This window comes from Amblyomma maculatum, chromosome 1 (genome assembly GCF_055883805.1).
Source record: "Amblyomma maculatum isolate TAMU_Amacu chromosome 1, ASM5588380v1, whole genome shotgun sequence".
Classification (NCBI taxonomy): Eukaryota; Metazoa; Arthropoda; class Arachnida; order Ixodida; family Ixodidae; genus Amblyomma; species Amblyomma maculatum.
In genome coordinates, this window is record NC_139344.1 from 397,643,348 (window position 1) to 397,660,767 (window position 17,420).

The 17,420-nt window shown below is 42.7% G+C and overlaps 1 protein-coding gene across 6 annotated transcripts; it reads right to left on the reverse strand.

Moving 5' to 3' along the window:
- Nucleotides 1-302: 302 nt before the first annotated feature.
- LOC146208660 (uncharacterized) lies at nucleotides 303-11,601 on the reverse strand. 6 transcript variants are annotated; one of them, XM_084595793.1, is made up of 4 exons: nucleotides 11,131-11,601; nucleotides 10,064-10,117; nucleotides 8,770-8,992; nucleotides 303-5,943 (listed from the first exon to the last, which is right to left on the reverse strand). In XM_084595793.1, the coding sequence occupies exons 3-4, from the start codon at nucleotides 8,782-8,784 to the stop codon at nucleotides 5,479-5,481; spliced, it is 480 nt and encodes a 159-aa protein (XP_084451919.1). In that variant the 5' UTR covers nucleotides 8,785-8,992; nucleotides 10,064-10,117; nucleotides 11,131-11,601; the 3' UTR covers nucleotides 303-5,478. The 6 variants fall into 6 exon arrangements, 5 of the variants coding, with proteins under 5 accessions (XP_084451919.1, XP_084451928.1, XP_084451918.1 ...); XM_084595802.1 differs by having other exon boundaries at nucleotides 10,064-10,205; XM_084595792.1 differs by lacking the exon at nucleotides 10,064-10,117.
- Nucleotides 11,602-17,420: the final 5,819 nt, after the last annotated feature.

Below are 17,420 nucleotides of genomic sequence, written 5' to 3' on the forward strand. Positions count from 1 at the left end.
GCACCTGGCAAGGCGAACAGGTTAGCAGAAAGAGTTTGCAACAGTCCAGAGAAAACGTGTTTTGATGTGTGCATATGATGGAAACGTCTACAATGTGAAGCTGGCTTGGAGCAGCAAGTAAGTGGTGTGAAAGCCAACCGCTATGTAATGCATAGCCCTCAATAAATTTGAATCTGCAGTTGTGAAAAGAAAATGTTTAGATATAAAAATGCAGATTCGCAATTGAATCAGACAGACGACTGAATACCGATGTCATTAGTGATGAATCCATGAATAAAACTCGACAAGTTATGACATACACATGAGCACAAATGGCCAACACTGTATTATTCGAAACAAAGGTACTACAAAACAAAAGATCACGAATTGTGTAAAATAAAAAATAAATGCTCGATGCCTTCTTTTTCGTTGTTCCCCACTGTTGCAATGAAAAGGTAAGAGCAATAACACACACATGGTATGAATGTATTCAATGAAGTACTAAAAGCCAACAAAACAGCATGAATGTACCGGGCATAACCAATTTACAATGTGCATATAATATCAACAGTACTTTAAATGCACAGTGCTCATTCCCCGAATTGCACTGCCTCCTTATAGCTTCAAGGAGGAAATATCAACAAAATATAACAGCACAGTCAATGTCAGCAATGAATAAAAGGCAAGCCTATCAGCTCTGTTAAAAGAAAATCATAATGCTGTGCATCCATTTGCTAAATATGACAATTGCCAAGCTCCTAACACACAGATACTTTATAAAACTTGCTACAAAAAGCCATAAAACTACTTCAGGCTGTTACAAGTATAGGCTGTCTGCATTTATACAGTAGTATGGATAACCACTGTTCACAGATGTTCAAACACCATTTTCACCAAACAGTGAGAGAAAAGCAAATGAGTGTGTTCAAACACAGTGGTCAGATGACAGAACAGTACACAAAACCATATTTGCTAGCACGCACTCTACTAGTATTATAACTTCACTTCTAAAGTAGTCTCCAGAATGAACAAAAGCTCAAAATAGAAATACAAGAATAATTCAAGAAAATCTACTCTAGAAAGAACCGATTTTGAAAACACTTCTCTAGTTAATGATAACCCTGTTATCCTGACAGGGCCAATAACACAGTTTTGTGCATTTCCTTAAGCCTGTTTGCAGCACATATTTCAATAATAGCAACTCTTACATACCAGGGTTTTGCTAAAATAGAATGATGACGACACATAGGCCTGTATAATGTTGGATGTATCACTAAGATATCTTGGCACAATATAGCAAGGTATTTACGTACTACTAAGTTAAATACAGAATTTCTCTGCAATGCTACTGCAATGTGAACCAGCCAGCAGTCACATAAAAATGCATCAAAAAATATAGCCAGCTTCATTGTGCCTAGCATAAACCCCATTCCTAACACTTTCGAATGCGCAAAACGTAGTCCAGTGCCACTCTCTGGCAGTACAATATTTATTGCAAGCAAGAATAAATCTAACAGCAAGAAATAATGTTTGTTTTTTTTGTATTTGTACAGCCTGCATGTCTCAAGGCACTTCAAGAGTGTCAAGTACATTAAGGTTACTTGCCGCAAAGACTTCCATGTAGTGAGGAACAAGATGGTCATACTAAACGCCATGCGGTTTGGCTCCCGTATCAACCCTGCAATATTAAATGCAGTGGAAAACACAAGAACTCTTCAGGAACAAAACAGCCTCATGACACTGATACTTTTTTAAGTACCTTATGAGGCCTCAATGTCATCAGCACCAACAGTTTCTTGATTTATGCCCTCAGTGTAGCCTGTAACCCAGGAATGCATGCTGAGCACGTTTACATACTGTAGGTAAGACTGAACAGCTTTGCAGTTTGGTGAGACGGAGCATGTTCTACTTTTTTTACATCACTCAGCACGTTTTGCATGGTTGAGTCAGCTATTACAATCCAACCAAAAGTCTCTTGAATAGTTGAGCCAACTCTTACAATCCAACCACAAGTATGACTAGCATAAGCAGTAGCAATGTTACAGATCAGCAAACATGTCTCTATACCACTCGGCCATTTCCCACAGTAAAAGGCAGCACAAGAAATATATTGAAATTAAGAATGGGGGCAGAAACGACAAAAAAGCAACCTTCATATTAGATAGGTGCCAGACTGATAATTAATGCTCTGGCTATATAAACTAATCGGTTCCCTCAGAGTTCTCAGTAGCCCAGAATATACATACAATCAAGCAAACTGAACGTGAAGGAAGTATATAATGACAGACACCTACCTTCACAAAGCTGTGACCTGTGATTACATAGGACAGGAAGCTCCTCAAATAAATCATACATAATAAGAGTGAGTAAAGAAGTAGAAGATCAGTTGCAAACACTGCCCCTAAGCCTCAGCCTCCGAGATGAAGTTTGTCATGCCCACAGCAAACATCCATTTAAGATGTGCCAAGAAGCAGCAGTAAACTGCAGCATGAGTTATCACGTCTATTGTGCCTCCTACAGACTTGACTCAACTATACAAGACTATGCCTTCATCACATAATGTTTTTGCTAACCATGCCATGGAAAGCAGTGAAGCCTTTCATACTAATCAGCAGGCCATGTCTAAAACTGGTTCATTGAAGTAGTGGTGCATGTTCCTAGTCCACAGATAAGGGAAAACAATTTTAAAGAACTATTTCTATGAAGGCGCACACTGCACTATAATTGCACTATTTGGAAGTGAACACTGTGAACAATAATACTAAGGGTATATGCATGACTGTATTGCCAGCAAAAAAAAAAAGCATTAAGAAGCGAGCTCAAGTGATTGTAGACTTCATGGACACTGAGACCTAGTCAAACGAGCATGCAATTTTCATCGGAGCCCAAAAAGTTTTCTGCACATAAAATTTAGAAATAAATATTCATCATGCCAAAGCACTATAAAATTTACAGTCACCTCATAGAGCTGCCCTTAGGAAACAAATATGGGTGGGAAAACAAATCCAACAAAGGAGTACTTCGCTTCTAAATGGCAGTGCGTAATTTGCAGGTCACCAAGAGACACAAAAATGCAAGCAGGTACGTGGCATGAATCTTCAGCTATTGTCTCACTTTGGCCGCATTCACCCACTGTGATAATACCAACCCTCATCCATGAATCAAATGACATAACTTCTCTGTTTGCTAATTAAAAGAGCTCACGTCTAAGCTCATTCTCAGGAATTTTCTCAAACCCGGGCTTACTTTAGACAAGCAGCTCAAAAGTAGAAACAAAATACCAAAGGCTGACATCCAAAAGAGTGGCTTTGAACAGTAGGCAGTAAATAAAAATGTTCATGTGGAGAATGGAATGAGAAACAAAACATGAGTATTCTTCATTTAGCCATGGTTAACAGAAACATGGATGATGGCAACATGGACAAAAAAATGCTTTAAAGTATAGCTTTATGAAAAAAGGGGCAATATTTGGGATTTTAAGCAGTACAAACTTAAAGGCATTGTGACATCTTTTGAAAGGTTGAAAGATCCTTTCAAGCACTCCTTTAGCAGGTCAGTGACAACTAAGGAGTATAAATAACAATATCCTTAGATTCGCTCCATGAAAGTAAATGAAAAAGACCTAAAATCCCCAAGTGGCTGCATTTCAAGCATTTATAAAAAGAAGATGGTGATATCTTACTGGCAAAAGAAAGATGTAGAAAACCAAGGTAATTCACACACCGGGTACTTCTGCACACAAAATGTCGATTCTTTTTTCAGCATACCATGCACTGTGCTACTGTTAAAACCCGAGTACTGCGTACCCATCTGCCATCAGTGTGCATGTGCCGAATGGTCCCATTGTGACAGGTGTGTGCACAGCTGCCAAGCCCCTGGAACCACCTGGCACCCTCAAGGCGATCTGCACGTGCGCATTGGCTGTTAACGGGTTCCCAGTACGCTGTTAAAGGTAGCGTGGTACGCTAATGGGGAATATTGGCGTTGATGACTTGGGTCTATAGCTGACAATTAAAATGAATAATCAATGTCTCAAGAAGACCTCTCCTCAAATTGGTTATACTACTGCTGCTTCATGCACGCTTTCCATTTCACCGAGATTCCCGCTCTATGCCAACTCTATTGGAAACCTAATTCAATAACTTCATTGCTACTAAATGCACTTCACAAACAGTTAACTACCATCCCGATCAAATCCAGTACACTGAGCACCATCTCAAGAAACAGTTCATCATGTAGGGAAACAGGAAAAGACCCTGTTGGTGACCTCGTACACCATTGAGAAATTCTGAGTGGTTGTAAAGAGGACGTGGCAGGAGATTCTCACTGATTTTGGTTGAAGGCTAAGTGGCATTTTTTGTGGGCATCTGTATTCTGGAGAATCAGCTTCTTGCAAGAGGCACCTTTGCTCACTCAAGAATCAGTTGGCGTTGGGCTGCTGGGGGGTTCAAACTGGCGCACAGTGCATATGATACACTGTCTTTCTAAGACATCGGATCTGTGACCTGAGGAGCCGAACATTTACTGTGCATAACATAGGGTGCAAGGCACTACTGATAGATGCAGGTTAAGGAAGTAAACTTTCTGACCCAACATGGGCCATCCTGACTGTGGTAAAAGCTGCTATCACCTCAAAAACCAACTTTTGTACAGACCTGGACTTCTCTGTTCTTTTAGCGACTGTCATCAGGTTTCCAAAGCATTAGATTACAGGTTTGCTTTGGTTTATAGGAGTTAATGTCCAAAAGTGGCACAGGCTACATAAGAATACTGTAATGGAGGGCTCGGGAAAATTTGACCATGTTGTGTTCTTCAACCTGCCCTGACAACACACACAAAACCTGGATCGAAAAGCGGATACCGCAGCCTGTATTGCACTCATGTCCTCAGGATCAACAGTCGAGCACTCTAAACACTGAGCAACCACTGGCGGGAACATTACCGGCTCAGTGCTCTGAAAAACTTTAACACGAGCCACCACATATGACATATAATTAAATTTGCAAAGTTTGTTTTAACGTAGGCTGCCTAGGAAGTTAAATCATTTCAATGTCAAGAAAGGTAAACAGAATGAAGTGCAATGCATATTGCAGTTCTGTGAACATGCTACAAGACATGCCATGACAAACTGCTGAACTCCTTGCTCATTCACGAAGCCACACACTAATGACAGTTATACATTATTTTCTGCTAAATGCACACACAACATTGGTAGGAACTAAATGCAGTGTGATGCCAGAAGCTAGCTGCCCACTCTGATACAATGCCTGTGTTGTGCACTTCATATTACTCTTGTCTGAAGTGTAATTGCCACAAATTCCTGCCGAACTGAACACCAAATTTCTGCAGCCAAACATGATAAATTACTTCTAATAAGGTATGCAGACATGAACCTACTACTTAAGAGCCATGCTACTCACTCCACTGTTAAAAATGTTGAACACGAGGCTGAACAAGTATTGAAGGGAACGAACATTAAACCTCGCTACTCACAGCTCCTCAACTATCACCACCACCACTATCACACCCTCCTCCACCACTATCACCTCCTCCCCCTCCACTGTCACATGCTCCCCCACTGTCACATGCTCCCCCACTGTCACCTCCTCCACCACTGTCACAGCCACCACCACTGTCATGACCTCCACTGTCATGACCTCCACTGTCATGACCTCCACTGTCATGTCCTCCACTGTCATGACCACTGTCGCCACACCAGCCAGCTTCTTCATCACTGCTCGAGTGACCAATGTCAGAAGACCAGCCACCAGGAGGGTAGTATCCCGGTTTGATGCCATGTGTTTTCTTTTTTTGCTTTTTATATTTCACAGGGCCTATGGGAGCCATATTCCTCCCTGAAGAACGACAAAACCACCAGAAGATGCAGCCAAGAAAGAGCACGGCGGCGACTATCACGCCCGCAATGATGCCAGCAGCGGAAGCCACCATGTCTTCACTGCACGCCTACGTGAAAAATGAAACAAATGTGGTAACATGGGCCACTACGATCAGGATATATGATTAACCCCTGAAAAAGATCTTGTTCAATGGGTGTCCATCTACTGAAATACTGAACTAACTGAGGTATGCTCCCAAGACCCCTTAGAGGCACAGCCCAATGCTCTTTACCTCATTTGTAATGAATCAAAATACATATTAAAATAAAATAATTAAACAGTCTTTCATATCACAGCTGTGGCTTTGCACACACAAAATGGCCTTAAGCTACTTAAAATTTTCTGAAGTTACTACAAACTGGAATATTTTATGAGACAATTACAATGATGTAATTTTAAACCTTGTATGCCTGTTAGCTGTTTTCTGTGATCAATGTCCTCTTTATGTGGCGAGAGCCTGCAAACATACGAAGCAGCAGAAACATGATCTTCCCCTCATGAGTACTGGAATGTGTTGAAACATCCACAAAACTGTAAAAAAAAAAAAAAAAAAAAAAAAAGAAAAAGGCCCAAAACAAGATATGTACCAGGCAAAAGTGTGCTCGTTTAGAATTGCAACCTAAAATAATAAACATTTTAACATATAGTTTCTGTAGCACTCCACTTTCAGCATGCACGTAAAGCCACAGATGACAACTCAAAGAATAGAGTTGCAGCAATACACAGTACAATGAGCCCCTCTTCTTATTCCTTGCTTCATATGCTGAACAAAAAAAAAAAAAAAAAAAGAAAACACTCAGAGAAAAACAAAGGTAAAAATCACAGAATTACTAGTAGCCTGAATGATGGTCTTCAAAGAAAGGAAATGACCAGCTCATGCACACACGTTAACAAGCCTTAAACCTCTCTATCTACATGCGGCTAACACGTGGAGTAATACAGAAGCACACCGTGACCAATAAAAATGGACACTGAGGACAACTCCACTAAGTTTTCCTTCTCAGTAGAAAAAAAAAAAAAAATGAGAGCTGAATCTTTCAGTCTTTACAGTTTGTTCGGCAGCAAAAAACTTTTTCATTGAAACTCCAATTAAAACTCCTGATGTTGGTAATGACATTAAGGGTCCAGAATGTGCTCTATAGTTTTCATTAACAAGTGGTCTTATTAAAAATAACAGAATAACGAAGGAAAACATCTGCATCAACCGCAGCACCTGGTGTCGTGCTCGGAGGCACCTGAGCTGCAGCAGTGAAAATAAAAAGACAGTAAGTAGACAGTAAGAGGAAACAAATGAAGGGATCGATATAGAGACTGGGCATTGTAGGGGTTTTCCATATTTAGTTCTTAGTTTTGTCGTTATGCAAACAAATTATGCATTTTTTTGCTTCTTCCAGCTTATAAGTGCTCCATTTTCAAAGATTGTAGCCCTTTTTGCCGTCACAAAGCTGTCGTCCTTAAACATAGGCTAAATTCAATGTCCTCAGTGTCCTGTCAGGCCAAAAATAAATTCAAATGGAACAGGGGACTTCCCCACTCATCTTAAAAGCTTCCAGCAATGGATCCTTCAATCCCCAACACAAGCACCACCATCAGCCCATCCACCACAAGCAAACGCATCACCGTCACCAGCCCCGCCACCATATCCCCCGTCGGTAGCACAGTGATCCGCAGCTACACAGTGGTCTACTGAAGCCATGTTCATCAACAGAGCTGGGGCATACATAGCAATTTCTGGGCCAAAATTCTGCTTGTCCTTGAGTGACCTTTGCACAACTTTGGCACTGCAGTAGCAGCACGAGAGTGTGAAGAAGGCCAGGACGCAGAGGGTGCTAACAATAACAAATGTGTAAATGACAGTCTCCTCCATGACGGTCTCACAGGCCCGCGACGAACAGGGAGCACGCAGGAGACGAAAGATGACAGGTGAGCAGCATTAGTGTGTTGCTTATGCCTCGCTGCAAGCAGAAGAGAACAGGCAGTGCTGCAGAGAGACGATAGAAGGCAGGAAAGATATGAGTGGATAGAGAACAGTTGCTGATTTTTTAAAAGGACACTGACAGCTATGCCGACCAATCTTTGACTGAGTAGAAATCAATTCTGTGGCTGCGCTGATTTTTGTTCATCAGCCAGAGGACTGAAGGCATCAAGACGTCCACATCAAAAAGTGAGGAGTTCATGATCCCTGTTTGTTAGTGAATGACAGTTCTGCCAAGCCTCACGAGTTCACACTTAAAAATCTAGCACAGGATGGGGAATAACCACCATATTACATCTTTTCTTTTTACTTTTCTAGCTTGTTAAAAGTAACTGCAGGGAAAATAGTGCCAATGTTGGAATTTATCGATACAAGCCAACTTCAGTTTGCTTACACAGAGCAACAGCAGAAGTATATCTCAGCAGGGGCTGTAACAAAAGTTCCTTTCTGAACATTTTTATTGTTTATATGCTTAAAAGCTGTAGCTCACAAGTATATACCCCCCTTAGAGCTGAAGCACTAAGACAGAGAAACTCCCGCTGAGAAAATTAATGGCATGCATTTATTTTTGAGGCAGCGTTAATCAGCTAACATCAAATGCACACATTTATGGAGGAAACGCAGAGCAAGAACTGAAAGAATTTCAGGAAAAGTAATGCACTACAGAAATAATTGATAGCCGCTTTCCTACTAGTATGGTGTTTGTAATACAAAAACAAACTACAAACTAGTAGTGCAGTAGAGATGAGGGTCGACTAACAATGCAACCATCGAAGAGCAAAAAATAGAGAAGCATGTTAGCAATGAAATAAGCACTAGTACCAGAACGTGGTCAAACAGGTGCAGCAAAAGTTCCAAGCCAAAAGTGGAAAAAACATGCCAAATGTGCAAGTTTGTGAGCAAAAAGAAAAGGCCTACCAACAGTCGCTTCATCTCACAGGATTGCTCTTAACACAGCCTGTGTCACAGTCTCTGTGACGGCAGCTACAGGGACAGTGCTGCCCAGTTGTGACCGTCGACATGCACACCACAGAACACCCACTAGCGCTACTGACAGCAGCAGCACACAGGATGCAATCAATGCCGCTTGCTCGCCAATCTCCATGGGGAGGAGTCCAGTGCATGGCAGCCAGCAGCGAACCTTGAAGTGAGGTCACATGGGCCAAATGAGTGTCCTGATATCGGCCTATTTCTAGCAGATTACCTATTATCATGAGCTCTCAGTACTACCTCGTACTTATATCTCAACAGCAACAAGGTGTAACGAAAAATAGAAACCCCTAGTGATATATCAAAGGCTCTGCAGCAACAGCAGTAAAAACGCCAATTGAGCCCCAAATTTTACAACGGGTTGGACTTCTATTTGGTCTCAACATTATGTTTGGCCAATAACTGTGCAATTTTGGTTCAAATGGCTCCCAAGAATATGGTCTGGTGAGGGCGTGCTTAGCACAGAGTGGTGGACAAAGTTATGTGGCAAATGTCTAATGATGCTGTACACCTCTACGCTGGCTAATTTGTGGGACAGCTATTAGGGGTGTAGTGATCATCTCTCCTTGCTGCAGCATCAAGGTATGCTTCCAGCTTCTTGTCCTCTCTTCCGCTCCTCACTAAGTAATTCACAATGCAACTGCTTGGACAGCTCTGTTTTGCATAGACTAGAAAACTAACAGCTATATACACAAAACCAGAACTGGGAAATAAAGAGCATCAAATGCAGGCTAGGAAAATAAAGGATGTGAACTGGATTACTTCAATGAAAGGAGACTCTGAGCCTTTAGAGACATCATGAAGCGAAACTTAGCGTGAAAACTTTCTACGATAATTTACGAGGCAGCATTCTACTGGTTTAAAAAAAAATCGGGGTGTCTTAACGAGGAGATGTATAGCCAAGGTAGTGACACATGCTCAGTGTCTATATTCAGCTAGAATATGCGACAGAATCCATCCAGATGTTGAAGCAGTCCCATTCAGTATCTTGTAGCCCCTCTGGTTCAGAGATAATGAAGGCATGCGGATCAATCTATGGTAGATGTTAGTCAGAAATTGTGGGAAGATCAGCATCTTAAAAGGAGAACTGTGACCAAAACACAAACATTAATGACACAGCAAGAAAGTCAAAGAAATTAATATATAAAAAATTAAAAATTTACATAGCACCCATAAGTCTGAAGAACTGTTTATGTGCAGGAGAAAAGACACACGCCATTACCTTAGTTTAAAGGAGAAGGTCTTAACATCCAAATGTCCATGAACGTGTGTGAACCTGAATAGCAAAAGTGTAGGACGTACAGTGAAATCACCATTCGTTGAGTCAATGTACGGTTGGTTTCTTTTGTATTTTACAGCTGTAGCTGTAATCGAGAAAGTGAATAGTAATTTGACTTGATACATGCGACCTCAGAGCTGAAATAAATCAAGTGCAATTGCAACACTCAATTCAGGCAGTGCAACTCCTTTATAAAAACAACTTCCCAATCTGACAAATAATTACTTCTTCCTCTAGTATCAATGTGATCAATGCAAGGCTGCAGGTGGTGATACAGCCTCCAATTGACCACAGTGCAATTCAAGACTTGTCAGTCTTACAAATATGTATCACATCAGATTGTAACGTTTTGTTCAACAATCTCAACTGCTCCCGCCTGGTTTATAAGCATAAAAGTGCACTTTTAGAAACAGCAGCAATTTGGTAACAGATATGTTCCAAACTCAAAATACCAAACCAAACCAAAAACCAGTACATAGTGAGAATTCTTAACTGCATGTGGTTTAAGTACCTCTTTTCCTGTCTATCTCACACATAGGCTGCTACGCGATTGTCCTAACAAGAATATAAGCACGTTCACCAATTACTGCACTTCTGATGCAGATTTTCAAGCACCCTTTCTAGGCACCGCGACCATACTACGGACCACTTCATCAGCGTGCAAGTGCTTCATGCCTGGGCTGTAAGTTCGATGCTGGCTTCTACCACCTTCTGTAAGTTTGACGCTGGCTTCTAAGACCTTCAATGTAAGTTTATCCATTATTAACTGCCACCCCCCCCAACCACACAAGGACAGAGTAATACAGAAACTGTGGATAACAACAAGCGCTGGTCAAAACATGCGAAAATCGCGCACGTGAGATCCCTAGTAGCATCATGCACACGTAGATGCTTGCAATTGCATGCACATACATCGTGCCACATCCGGAGACGTGCTTTTCAGGACAACACTGCTCACAAAATTTACACACATTTAATACAACACACTCTAGAAAGACGACGAAACTTACTTTGCTCCAGCAGTATTGACAAAACGCGCCACACGACGCTTGATTAGTTCCTATTTGGGCGAGCCACGAGGACGGAACGACGAACGTCCGCACAAGCCACACTCAGAGCGTGCGGTGAGGTAGTGCCGTCCAAGGCTAACTGCTTTCGCGAACTTTGACGCGCTCTTTCACAGTCGGAACAACACTTTCCGGCTTGAGGTAAGGGAATGACGCCCATGTGCTGACGACACATACACAAGACAGTTTTCAAACATACGCTGACAAAACTTTGCCGATAGCCTACGTCCGAAACTTGCAGACAAGCTTACTGAGACAGTTCGGTTCGAGTCTTTTAATTGCAACAATTCCACTTCTCTGGTGTTGGATAGCCACACGAAAGCACGGTATACAAACAGAATATTGTGCAAGTGAAGCGATTCCCTTTGCCAATGGAAAGGTCACTGACGCTACTGACGCTATTGACGCCACTGACGACATGACGGCGTAGAAAACATGAATATATTTTTTCACAGCAGATGGCAGCACATGTTCTGCCCAATTCAAAGAGGTGCCGCTTGAGACAGTGGTGGAAGCAAGTGCGACCAAAATAGTAGCTGAAATTGTTAACGTGTATCTATGTACTTGTAAGTGTTCATGTGCAGTAGGTGAAAGTGAGACAGACCAAGATATTGTTCTAATGTAATATCCCCCGTTACAATGGGGAAGGACACAACGTCCATCCACCCATCGATCCATCCATCTTTATTCCGTATAGAGAATGAGCTAGAATTTCTTATTGTTGTAATAAGCACTGCCACCGACCAAGAAAACTGTCCGATTTTATTTGTCTGTACCGCCGCTTTGATTAGCTAAGATAGGTTTAGGTGGCCTAAAGCGAGTAATTCAAACTCGTTCCGGCATAGCGGCTCCAATATCGGCGCTGAAGCCTCCATCGGTCCAGATTGTGATATCGTCTGCATAAATGCTATGTTTGATGCCTCCTATCTTATTAAGATGGTACGAGAGACCTTTCATTGCAAAATTGAAGAGTACCGGAGATATAGTGCTCTAGCAGACTGGGCAGTGTGTCGACCGTGCCGCGAAATACATGGGAGCGAGCTGCGAGGGGCCGCTTTTGCGATGACGGGGGCATGGACGGAGGCGCCGCAGCGCAGAGGGCGCCACCAGCAACTGGTGTGTCAACCTGTGTCAACCGTCGGGGCGCCCGCGTATGCACGCTGTGCGGCGGGGCGGATACCGCGCGGACTGTACGTTCTTGTTTGCTTGTGCGTCGTCTCGAGCTGTTCGCGGCAAGATTTTACAAATATGCCGGTTAACGGAGCTTAGTACTGTTAGCAACCACCTAATTTATTTTCCATTTTGTCCGTCGGTAACACCTCGGGGAAATAACATGACAGGAGTTGGCTCCGAAGAAAACAGCTTGGAGAGGGCCTGCGTACGACTCGCACAGCACGCTTCACTCGCCGTACAGCTTGCTTTAGCATTCCTAAAGCACCTAATTCACGTCCAGAAATGTAGTCGTTTTGAAAAGAGGGCTGTGTGGAGGCAGGATGTATGAAGAAGTGAAACATACAACACATGCGTTCGAGCGCTGACTAAAACTGGTCACAGTAACCCCATTATCAAAACAGTCCAAAATGGTATATTCCGTTGTTTTTCACGCCAACTATGCCGACTACAATACGTCACTGAAGCCACAAGAGAAGTCGGCATTCAGTAGGAGTGAAGTAAATGTGGACTACCCCGCATGGAGGTAGAGATATAGTAAAGTAAGGACATGAAAAGCGAACGACACCATGCCAACTGGCTACTGAATAACGGAACACAGTGGGTCAGGAAAGGTGGAAGAAGTGGGAGGTAAAGGTTTCACAGGAAAATAAAAAGAAACGTGTCGCCTACCAGGGAGGGAGAAAGGGGTTGGTGGAAGGCACGCAGCGCCGTGAAAAGAGCGACCGCGAATGTGAATAAAGGTTCAGAATTTTCGTGCGGCGCGGCAAACGCATGACGAAAAAAGCAAAAAAGCAGGCAGCTGAAGACGAAGAAAAATGGAGATATATATTAAAAACAACAAAAAAAAAAAGAGGAAGCAACCGAGCATAAGAACCAAATGAAGGCCCGGGAAGATGAAAGCAGTGCACAAGCAGGCTGCAATCGAACGCGTATAAAGATATAAGCGTCGAAATTTAAGAGACAACAATTTGTGAAACTGTACACTAATCTAAGAACACACCATTTTCTTTTCTCTCCATAGTCTGAAACATTGTTGTAACGGGTAGCTTTATAAATACCCAGAGATGTGCGCTATACTTAAAACATTTAATCTCAATGCGTTATAGTTTAACAATGACCTAATTGTTCCAGAAAATGTTTCCATTCTAGGGTACGCAAGCCACCTATAATATGCAAGTCATTGCCTCCAGAAGATCGCTCTAGTCCTGTTTCATATACATACAAAAAAAAAATGAATAGCTTTGAAAAAGAAATAACGACGGAAAATAGAGGATGCAGAGGCTATAGGGTACGCTTAATTCGCTTCCGCTAGATCATCCTTCTGCGAAAGACAGGTTATGAGGCCGGCACGGTTTCTCACCACGAACAAAAATAGCGCCATAGGTTCGAAACTAGGTCGCAATTTACTCAAAAATTTGGCTCAGATGCACGGTCCTTTTCGACTGCTTCGCACTTCAGATTTTGCAAACTTCCTGTAAAATTTTTGGAAAACTTTAAAAGAGCGCAAACACACACGACCACTAAGGACAAGAGACGAGACACAAAAAGCGCCACATACTTCATTAACACTTCTTTTTGGGCGAGTTGGTTCATTTTTGGAAGAGCGCAAACACACACGACCACTAAGGACAAGAGACGAGACACTCTTTTAATGTTTTCCAAAAATGAACCTACTCGCCCAAAAAGAAGTGTTCCTGTAAAATGTGAAGATTCAAAAAGTTTACCTACTTGGAGCACCAGAAAAGCTCCCACTTGAAGCATTGAAATTTGATGTGTTTTTGCGGCTTCGCTCTTTGCGAAGTAAGCGAATCACGACCAGAGTTCCCAAAGGGAAAATAATTAAATTCCCTTGAAAGTATTTCACGTGTAATATCAACCTTGTTAACAATTATAGTCTGGTTAGTACTGCAAAGAGCACCCGCGGCAAGTAGCCCGATTATATATAGTCCGGTAAGCAGTAGTTGCAAGTCAATCCAGTCGATTACTCATATTTCCGTACCACACACTCAAAGAATAAACACGCATTATATCCGCATTTGATTTCGGCATTATATTAATTGCTTGCGTATTAGGTGCTCGTCACCTTTTTCGCATTTTTCCGCTTTCTCTCGGTGCGCGCCAAGAACTGCATCATGCCTGCCAATTCGACGCGCAATTATCAGTGCTTTTATTTTTGTTTTTTGTTTGTTTGCTGTGGTACCATTTGATGCCAGTAAAGCGTCCGCACTCAAGTGCCCACTATGAACGTATTACGTATGTGACGGTTTTATTTTTTCATATTTTATTTGAAGTAATGCCCTAGCTGGTACTTGACTTTTTGTTTTTTGGTTCGCCCTTTGGCTAGTGGCACGCAAACAAAAAAAAAAAACACGCAAACAAATGTCCGCGATATACGTAATTGTTAATCACGAACAAAGAATGAATGCTTGAGTCGTGTATACCTTGTTTATTTTATTTTTTTTTTTGCCGGCAAATACCACAGTGCTTTAAATTAGTACGGTAGTGAATAAATGTATTTTGCTCGCTTACTGTATTTGTAATTTCTATAAGCGGTGATTAGGGCACATAAAGAACACCGATTAAAGAGATATATTACAGATTACTGATTATTTAAGATAAACGTTGTTATGTATTAATAAGCGCAAGCTGCAAAACGTAAGCAGGTGTTCGCAAATAAGGTTTGTAAAAAATAGGTGTTCCTAAAGAGGCCTTACGAAGCACAAGCTTTGATTCGCATGTACACTGTTTTTCTCCGCGTGTCAATAGCGCTCTTGGGCAGCAGCCTTTATTCCCTTACGGGAAGAACGAATGCAAAACACCACGCTTCATTGCAAACGTTAAGTACAAATTGCTCATCTGATCTGGACGATCTGTAACTGTCCGCAGGAATAAATGTTGAGAGTTTCAGATAGCGATTCGAACACCGCGCGCTGCTCCGAAGGACTACCCAAGCGTGCACGATGTCTCCCGATAGACGTAAAAGAATGGCAGGGATCAGTTTAAGTACCTGGAATAAGTAGCCTCTTTATTAATTATCACACTAATTGCGTAGCGTCTGAAAATCGCTCCAAAGAGAACCGCAACCCTCCTCTGTACCGCCGCTATCCCGCGGCCGCTACGCGCCGAGCGGCGAACGTGACACCCATGTTGCACGTCGCGCCCTCTCGCGGGAGTCGGTTCTTGTCATCGCAAAAGCGGCCTGTTATCCGTCGCCGGTCGTCACACTGCCCAATATTCTAGAGCACTATACCGGGGAGAAGACAGATCCCTGGGGCGTTCTTCTGCCCCGGTACTGATGTCGAAGCTCAGTCGAAGCTAACTTCAGTTTTCCTGCAGGTGAGGCTGCCCAAGATAGAGGACTATCTTGCTGTCCTCACAAATTTGAACTGTTCTCAATGTGCAGCAAAGCACAACTAACCAGAGAATCCCACCTACCGATCCTACACAAACCAGTCGTTTTGGTGTCGTTTCAGCGACGGTGGCGGCGCCGCGCGGCCTGTTTTTGAAGCAGCGAGCCGGTGCCACGGCCGGTCTCGAGGGAGAGCGCGTTTCTCTCTTCTTCTCTCCCTCGAGACCGGCCGTGCCGGTGGTCGCTCATCGCGTCCGGGCGGCCGCATTGGTTGGGAGCGTGGAGATGCGAGCAAAAAACTAATATTTTTACTATTCCGAGATGTACAAATCAATAAACTCTTCGACAAAGCAAATATGTTGTCCCTGCCACGGAGCAAATGTGTAAAAATCGCAGTTTCGCAGGGCCGGTTTATAAGGCGTTTTTGACTTGGCGCGCCATGTGGATTCAGAGCGACGCATTTTGTTGAGGCAAAAATCCGTGTCGTCAGTGCATTCATGCTTGCGAATCGCCTTAAATTAGGGCTTAATATCGTGTCATCGCAGCTGCGCGAAAGCGCTGCACTCTTTAAACACTAAGCTGATATGAAACATATGGCGATATCTTTAGCCTATCTTTTAAGGCGACGTGCAGAAGAGAGAGCCCTTTCTCTCATCAATAACCGCCTATATTCCTTCGCGTGCAGCTGTTCGTTACGGCTATCGTTCAGGTTTAGTTTATTTGGATTCATCACCACGGGGTTCATTGAAAAAAAAAAAAAAAAAAAAAAAAACGAAGGACAAGATCTGTAAGGATGGCTTCCTAGCCATCCGCGGCGACATAACGATATGAAATGCGTAATTTTTTCAGATGTGTTTACATTTTTTCGACGGGGTGAGCAATGGGAGCGATATATTTGAAATGCGCTAACTTTTCAGTTGTAATTTAGTTTCTTGGACGGGGTGAGCAATGGGTCTGAACAAGCGCAATCATTTATTTGCAGATATCTTCTCCCTAATTAATCGTGCGCTTTTTTTCCGATAGTGCAGAGACCACACATCGAGAGTTAATTTCGGCTATTCTATTAAGCTCAAATGACCATTTAGCTACTGTTCTGAACATTAGCATACACTCGCCTCTTAGACTGCCTCACGATATACGATGAAAACAAACAAAATGTTATATACTCGATATATGAGCACGTGAACAATATTTACACTCAATCGCCGCGCTGAAACATGACATAAAATAAAAGGCGGCAATAATAAAAACTGGCACTTAAATAGTTTGTCACCCTTTAATGCGGCATGTTTGGTACGTGCGGCAATACTGACGGAGTTCTCACTTGTGAGCTAGCGAATCCACGCGCACTCTTATCAATGAACGTTTATTTTAAAGCAAGTGTGCTTTAAAGCATAGATAGCTTCGTCTGCTTATCTAAACGCCAAATCTCACACGAACGACGCCACAACATCAAGAAGCAGGCCCGCTTGTCAAAATATGCGCTATACAGCAGCGGCGCTATCACTACTATCACCGACTTAGCCGCCATGTCGTACTGCCGCCGCGCCACCTATAGCAGCTGGAACGAGCAAGGTATCGACAGTCAGCACCATTAAGATCCTGGGGTATTTCCTACAGCAGAATAGGAAAAACACCACCATCCTTAAAAAGCTTCAGACGTGTGCTGCCCACGTAACGGGGATGTTCAGGCGAATCTCTCTCAAGAGCA